We start from the raw sequence: 7057 nt of genomic DNA, 5'->3' as shown, positions 1-7057 counted from the left end.
CTTCCGAGTGTGCAGGTAGGAGTTTGGTTGGACAGAGCATTCGTGCGATCCGTGTCACGCGGCGCAAGCGGCGTTGGGCGGCGCGTCACGCGGTGCCGAGCCCGCCCGAAGCACTTTATGAAATACAAATCGAGGGCGTGGCTATGCAAGACAGATCACCAATCCCTGGTGGGAAGTGTGGAACTGTTGTTCCTACCGGTAATATTTTGATTTAAGGCTGTGGGCACTCTGGAAATAAATTTCCACATGTAAAACTCCAACCAGCTTAAGTACAGTATTAAATGCGCCTATTTTTTTTGCACGGTTGTTGCACATTATCCGTCATTGTAATGTACCAACAATGCCCAATTCCTGCCACGGTTAAAAACTTCTGGGGCCATTTTTATGGAAGATTAAAGTGACATAGGAATAGATTTCTTACTTGAAATTGTTCAACTGCTCCATTGTACATGGACAACAACGACTGCCAGCTTGGACAATTGGGAAGGTTTAAAAAACCCATTTGCCATTATTAGGTACATCCTACTAGTCCTGGCACGCATGAATTGGAGACCACAATTGTTTCATGCTCACCCTCATGAAGTGGGCTATGGTGTAGTTACACAAAGTGCTCGAAACGCCAAGCAACGACTCCACAAGACAAGTAGTAATGCACCAGAGTTTTATTTATCACAACTTAGGCAAAGCAACGTAAGATCAGAAGCTCGTTTCCAATCCCTTTGAAGGAGTCGTGTGACGCCTCTTCGAAACAAACAAAGCCACCGTGGCGCTTGCTGCGACAGCCATCACCAGCGCAGCCACTGCCAGACCAAGGACGGGAGCAGCACCTGTAAAACAACAATTGAGAGAAAGGGCTGGTGAGTAACTGCGGAGCCATAAAGCTAGGGTTTCCACATGCTGGAAGTTGTGGGGGCATTTGACCTATCCAAGTATTTGGTCAAGGTGTGAAAGACGTACTGTTCAAATTTGTCACTCACCAAGGTTTGCCATTTAACACTGGTGGATGGCTTTAGTGCAGCACGTCACACATGTTATTAAAAAATAATCACAAATATCATTAGGTATGTTAAACAAATTGAGATTTTAAACATATTTACATCTGACGACCAAAGCACATTTAAGAAGGATCATGGCAATATTTGTTGGTCATACCTTTTAGGGCACTGCTGTAATATCCGTGTTTTGTACCTTTTCAACTTGTTATTGGGGAAGGGGGTTGTAGTTGGATGTCATAGGCCCTTTCAAAGGAGTAAGAAACCAGACTTCCATAAACAAATTGCTTCCTCCCCAAACTGCAAAAAGTTCCGTATAGAGATTAAGTATTACAGACTGCCAATTCATGAGAGGTCAACCTTAAAGCGTCATTGCCTCATGGATGTCCTGGTTTTAAATTAGGTCTGCATTAACCGCACGTACTTTTGGTGAACATGCTTCTTTTATATAGGTATCATTTTTGAAACGGATTGGTCTACATCAGACAACCTTCTTTATGGGCTAGTCCGAGTCAAACCAGAAAACGCGAAAAGGCAAACAGTACAACGACAATCCATGCATCAGAGCATTTATATCCCTGGGCGAGCAGATACATCATGGGACCTTTTTGCCAGTATCAAAGTATGAGAAATAGCTTTTAACCGAGACTGGAAAAAATGTGCCATGAAAGAATCTGGTAGCTTTACCTTTGGATGCAGATGTAGAAACCCGTGGCTGCTGCTGTTTTGCAGGGCTGCTTGGCTCAGCACCATCTGAGAAGGGCTTGGCAATCACGATGGGGCCCAGCATCACATCTTCCACCGCATACGACGGTCCTGAGTGAGAGGACCACATTTGTAATGCAGCGAATGCCCAGGCTTAAGCCCACACACACCTGATGATGATTGCTTGTGTTGCAATCCAAACGTCATGATAATTTTGGTATTTTCCTTCTACGTGACTTTACCGAAAAAAACAAGAATATGAATCCCTGCAGTCACAAAAGCTTTAAATTGAAATTATTTCTATTTAGTTTACTTGGCACATTACTTATTTCAATCGCGATGCCTCCATTCCTGAGTGCCACATACCTAACACCATTATTTAGGCAAGGCTTACCATAGTGAATGTCGCAGTTTGGCTTTTCTGACACTTTCCAAGAACGTAACTGCCTTGATATTCAAGGGTTTTCTGTACAAGACTAAATGGCTGAATACGACGGTTGTACTCACCAGTCACTGCTGCCACATCCCTGCGCCTTCTTCCACTGGGGCACGTGGACTCGCAGCAGCTGCACACCGAGTCCGAGCCATCAGCAGAGACCCACCTGCATTGCACACAAACGCCGTCTGTAGTTACACAGGCAATGCTTACTCGTATCCGTTCACATTTGAGCAAAGTGCCGATTGAGCACCCGTTCAGGGAAAGCAACGTACAGCGATGTACCATTTGGCCAGCACCACGGTCGACCACAGCGATGGCGACAATACCACTCGATGGGAGCAGTGGCCAGGAATACAATTCTGGGCGTAGTTGTGTTTAACTGTATGACGGCACCCGACCTGTAGAGTCAGAGCATTATAGGAAAGTACTTGTAGTATGAAGGGAAAGTCTGACCAGGACCACTTCCAAGGTTGTTACACACCAGCCCTGGTGATCAGCTTGAGGAAAAAAAAAAAAAAATCTACGAAGGCGAGGCTCGGTTGATGCGCCGACATTAGCCACGAGTGAGATTTGAACTCTGGCTACGAGGCTGAGATTTTTCAAAAGGAGCTCAAACGAATGACAGACGTCGTTTGCAGGCCGCTACACTTGTTGCTAAACGCAAGACAAGTGCAGGCTATGACCAATAATCACCTGAATACATCTAAACAAGAAAAGACCCGTGAGACTGCACAGGAAATGTTGTAATACCAGTTGCAGCTAGAAACCAAAGTCAGGTCTCAGGGATATTAGTTAAGCACACAGGCATGCAATAATATGTAGCCAACATGCAAGGCATGGATTGAGCTATTGGATGGAAGACACCGAAAAACAAATTGCTGAGCAATACAAGGAAGCAGACCAACCTGTATGCAGCCGAGGGGCTGTAGGTGCAAGCTTTATTGACAGCCGTTGGAGATGTAGCAACATCTGCAACCTTCAGCTGGCAGAAGACGAAAACCTGGACCGAGAAGAGGAAGATGGTTATTACTCAACCACACTGCCTACCACGTGGCTAAAAGGTGGTTTCTGTAGAAGCCTGCATGACAGTAGATCACCTGATCGCCACTGTTGGTCAACGTCGCAAGGAAGCGGAAGGAATCTATGAAGAAGCGAAGGACGTTGTCACTTTGCCGGAGCAGGAAGCCAGAAGTGAGGTGAGCATCATACGAGACTTTGCCATCCACCAGACACCTGCACAGGCACCGTAGATGTACGACACGTGGCTTTACATAGGGCAGGCCAGCAGAAAGCCAGCGCTAGGGGATGTAGTACTCCTCTTCCACTGTATAATACTGCACCAAGGGTGTGCCAAGCCCACCTCTTAAGGGGCTCCCCTCCAACTCGCAAACCAAATCAGTCACCAATGACGCACATTGACCACATCTCTCATCAGTAATGTACCGACACACACCACATGATAAAAATCATTAACCATACACCTGGTCAGGATTAACCATCAGAGCAAGATTCAGCGGCATTCCAAGGTCAGGCTCTGTTATATACTCAAGCAGTGGAATGTCACCTTTAAGACAAGGAGCATAAACATGCATTAGGTGGGATTAAGAGAGAAATCTCACCCAGCGTTAGAAATTATCTGGTAGCTGAGGGGAGAGTTCCTGTCCGGAACCGGTGTTGCAAAGCAGCTGACCACGAAGACCCGGAGTGGAACGTGGTTCAGTGTCTGCACGCTCGCCTCGATATGCAGAGTCTGGCCCAGCTGGTATACGGTGGAAGGTCGCGCCACACTCCAGTCGTCTTCATAAAAGAAAACACAATTAGACATCTTCAAAACACAATTGCCAAGACCGAGTGCAGACTAAAAGCGCAGCCAGGAAAGTGCTTGCTCACGCCACTGCTTGTGGAAGAAAACCAGATAAATCATGGGACCTCCTTTGCCAGTACCAAAATGAGAATAGGTTTCCCTTTTTTCTGGCAACAGGTGTTAAGATGTTAAAACAGCAAACTGAAACGTTTTACAAATCAATCATATCTGCATTAACCACAACATTTGTGGTCAGAATGCAAATAAAACAGGACCCTGCTGGGTGGGCTGGTAGGAACGAATAACCAAAGAATATAAACATAATGTATTATTACACTTGTTTAGCCAGGAAAGCCCCACTGAGTCTAAAGGTTTTTGTGGGGTCCTGGCAAGTGTTTGCAGTAGGGGGCGATGTTGCTACACCTAATCGGACATCGGACGGACGGACGGACGAATCTATTGGAGGCTGGTTCACTTCGTTCCTACCAGTAAAACTGATAATATATCTTTGAAACGCATTTGGTGGAAACCAGACAGTCTTTTGTCTCGACAGAAAGCCGTCTGGTGTGGACCAATCGGTTTCAAAGACAATGCATATATTATCAGTTGTTTTGTTTGCATTCTGACCACAATTAGTGGTTAATGTAGACACGATTCCTTGTAAAAAAAGGTCTGTTTGGTGTTTTAACATCCAAACAGCACAGTTTGTGCCAGAAAAAAAGGGGTAAACCTATTTTTAACCTCAGATAAAGTTTAGGGACCTCAGGCATATATCTGGCCTATTCTTCAATACCAAGCACACATATTGAAGGGTTTATAGTCTAAATTGCCATCCTGGTAGTAGCCATGTGCATAATAGGCAATCAAAGTCCTCACATCACCACTGACCGGTCATGAGCCTCAGCGTGAAGCTCAGCTGCTGCTGCATAACCTTGGCGCTGCTGAAGGGGATCCATGTGGGTTTGATGGCATCGCTGGACACGTTCCCCTTCCTGCAGTCAGGAAGAGATCAGGCACACAGTCTCTACAAAGAGCAGAGGTGGGTGATGCTCAACTGCACCAATTAGTGCCCAGATTATTATTGCAATGTCGTTAACATCTTACAACGAATAGACAAGCGAAGAGATACAGAATCATATTTTCAGAGTATATTTAACATCGCAACTTGCAAGACTTTTATCCGACGAGGGCCAAATAAGAGAAAGTAGAAGAATTGGGGGAATGGAGTATAATTAAGGGGACCGTGGTTCACACAGTATGCAATGCATGCACTACTTCAGACACTTGCAAGGCTGGATGTTCGAGACAGGCCACGACAGGCGTTTGATGTGAACCCATCAGTAAAGTTGACACTAAAAACCCCCACGACAGACAGCACAGGGAGACTTTCCATCGGTGGATTAACTCGCTGACATTGGCTTTATTGCAATTCAGGCCTCGCAAAGCTAAAGCACACGAAACGGCACGTAATTTTTAAAGACAGTGGTAGAATTGTAAACAGTTTAGCTGGACTTCTAAATTAAACAAATGTCAACCAGAGACTGCTGGTGAACTCGCCTGGGATAGCGGCAAACGACCGGCACGGCGACGTAGTTTGTGCGGATAATGCCCGTGTTGGACGTGGGGCGGTAGTAGAGGTAGTTCTCGTAAGACAGCAGCTCTGCACTCATCTAAGAAGGGAGGAAGACGTGGGGTTTATTACTTATTGCAATACTAGCGGAATAAAAAAAAAAAAGCTCAAACACCTTGGTGAAAGACCCAATGCAGCAGTTCCTTGGTTTATATAATTCACCTTGTTCATGTCCACCATAAAAAAACACACCCACACCAACCATGGCAGATGCAGATTCCAAATGTATTTTGGAAGATTAAAAACGCTATAATGTACGACTGGTCAACCAGAACAGACCTTAACATAATAATGCAATGACCGATCTACAAATACTAAGGGGACTTCAAAGCGATAAACCCCGCTGTTATTGAAGAAGTCTGGCTTGACTCGAATGCGGAATTGTAATTCTTCTGCATCTATACTCGGCAAAAACATAAAGCAGTTGGATTGCGCAGATTATGTTACAGCAGCATTAGCAGCCAGTTACCTGGAGGCTGCTGCCACAGCTTTCCAGTGCGTAGAGGAAGGTCACCGTCCCAGCAAGGGCGTCGCTCCCAGTGACGGGGCAGGCTGGCACTCCCAGGGACAGGTCACTCGCTTGGGCCAGGTGACCAGTGCCGAACAGGTCCCTGCTCACGGTCAGCGTGAGCGTCGCCTCGTCACACACCACACTCACCGTGGCGGAGGTGGCCACTGCAGCTGCGGTGCCGCACGGGACGAGACGCGAGAGTTACCCAAACAGTGACACAGGTTGTCAGTGAAGCCGTAGAAAGTCCCAGACTTGAGTCAATCATCCATACGGAGCTGCTAATACTAGAGTTCGAATTCCCCAGTAGCACCTCAATAAAATGTATACACGCGTTACGACAGGTTAAGAATCAGTTTTGGCAATCCACTACTGGATCAAGTCTGGCACATTGCTGGAGACAGTTTTACCATACAGATCAATACGGGCTGAATTAGGGCAAAGCCCCAGGTCTAGACACATCTCGCCAATGTTAACATTACCAGGACGCAAATTCGTGTTCAGGTATATAGAACAGTGAATTAACCACCACGCCACACTACCAAACCCATCGTTAGTAAGTGTATATTATGGTGTTCACATTAGTAAACACGGCAGTTACATTACACGACGAATAAACACGTTTGTAAAATAATCTTTCGACCAAACTCCACTCACCAGAGGCAAGACATAATAACCCCAAGATAGAAAATAAAGCCCTCGTGATCTCCATCGCAAGGACAACAAAAAACCGCGACTTAGCACGGCACCAGCAGAGCCAACGCAGCTACTGTCCCGACTCGGGGCTTTTATCTGCGCGCGGCCTCATTCAGTTTCAGTAATGAGCCAATTTACTCCTCCTGCGTACGTGCCGCGTGATTTGCGGTGCAGCTCCTATCCATGCACGTGCGCCGAGATCGAGCAAACCTCTACTGATGATACAATGAGTGACTCGATCTGCTCTGATAAAATCTCGCTGATTAGACAATGCGTGGGTGGA

At 46.2% G+C, this 7057-nt stretch overlaps 1 protein-coding gene across 1 annotated transcript; it reads right to left on the bottom strand.

Moving 5' to 3' along the window:
- Positions 1-696: 696 nt before the first annotated feature.
- Positions 697-6790, bottom strand: LOC144953071 (zona pellucida sperm-binding protein 3-like). Its single transcript, XM_078883589.1, has 10 exons — positions 6736-6790; positions 6040-6251; positions 5494-5610; positions 4829-4928; positions 3756-3933; positions 3234-3369; positions 3042-3136; positions 2205-2299; positions 1680-1808; positions 697-827 (listed from the first exon to the last, which is right to left on the bottom strand). The coding sequence occupies exons 1-10, from the start codon at positions 6788-6790 to the stop codon at positions 697-699; spliced, it is 1248 nt and encodes a 415-aa protein (XP_078739715.1).
- Positions 6791-7057: the final 267 nt, after the last annotated feature.

The sequence above is a fragment of the Lampetra fluviatilis genome, chromosome 72 (genome assembly GCF_964198595.1).
Source record: "Lampetra fluviatilis chromosome 72, kcLamFluv1.1, whole genome shotgun sequence".
NCBI lineage: Eukaryota > Metazoa > Chordata > Hyperoartia > Petromyzontiformes > Petromyzontidae > Lampetra > Lampetra fluviatilis.
The sequence above is the reverse complement of the archived record's forward strand: the minus strand, read 5'-3'. Positions and strand labels throughout refer to the sequence as shown.

Excerpts from the sequence above, each read along its gene's own strand:
- LOC144953071 (XM_078883589.1), bottom strand. The coding sequence starts at position 6,790 with ATGGAGATCACGAGGGCTTTATTTTCTATCTTGGGGTTATTATGTCTT. Across the intron at positions 3,137-3,233 it reads TGACCAACAGTGGCGATCAG|GTTTTCGTCTTCTGCCAGCT; the intron begins GTGATCTACTGT and ends TTCTCGGTCCAG. Across the intron at positions 2,300-3,041 it reads AGCCCCTCGGCTGCATACAG|GTGGGTCTCTGCTGATGGCT; the intron begins GTTGGTCTGCTT and ends TGTGCAATGCAG.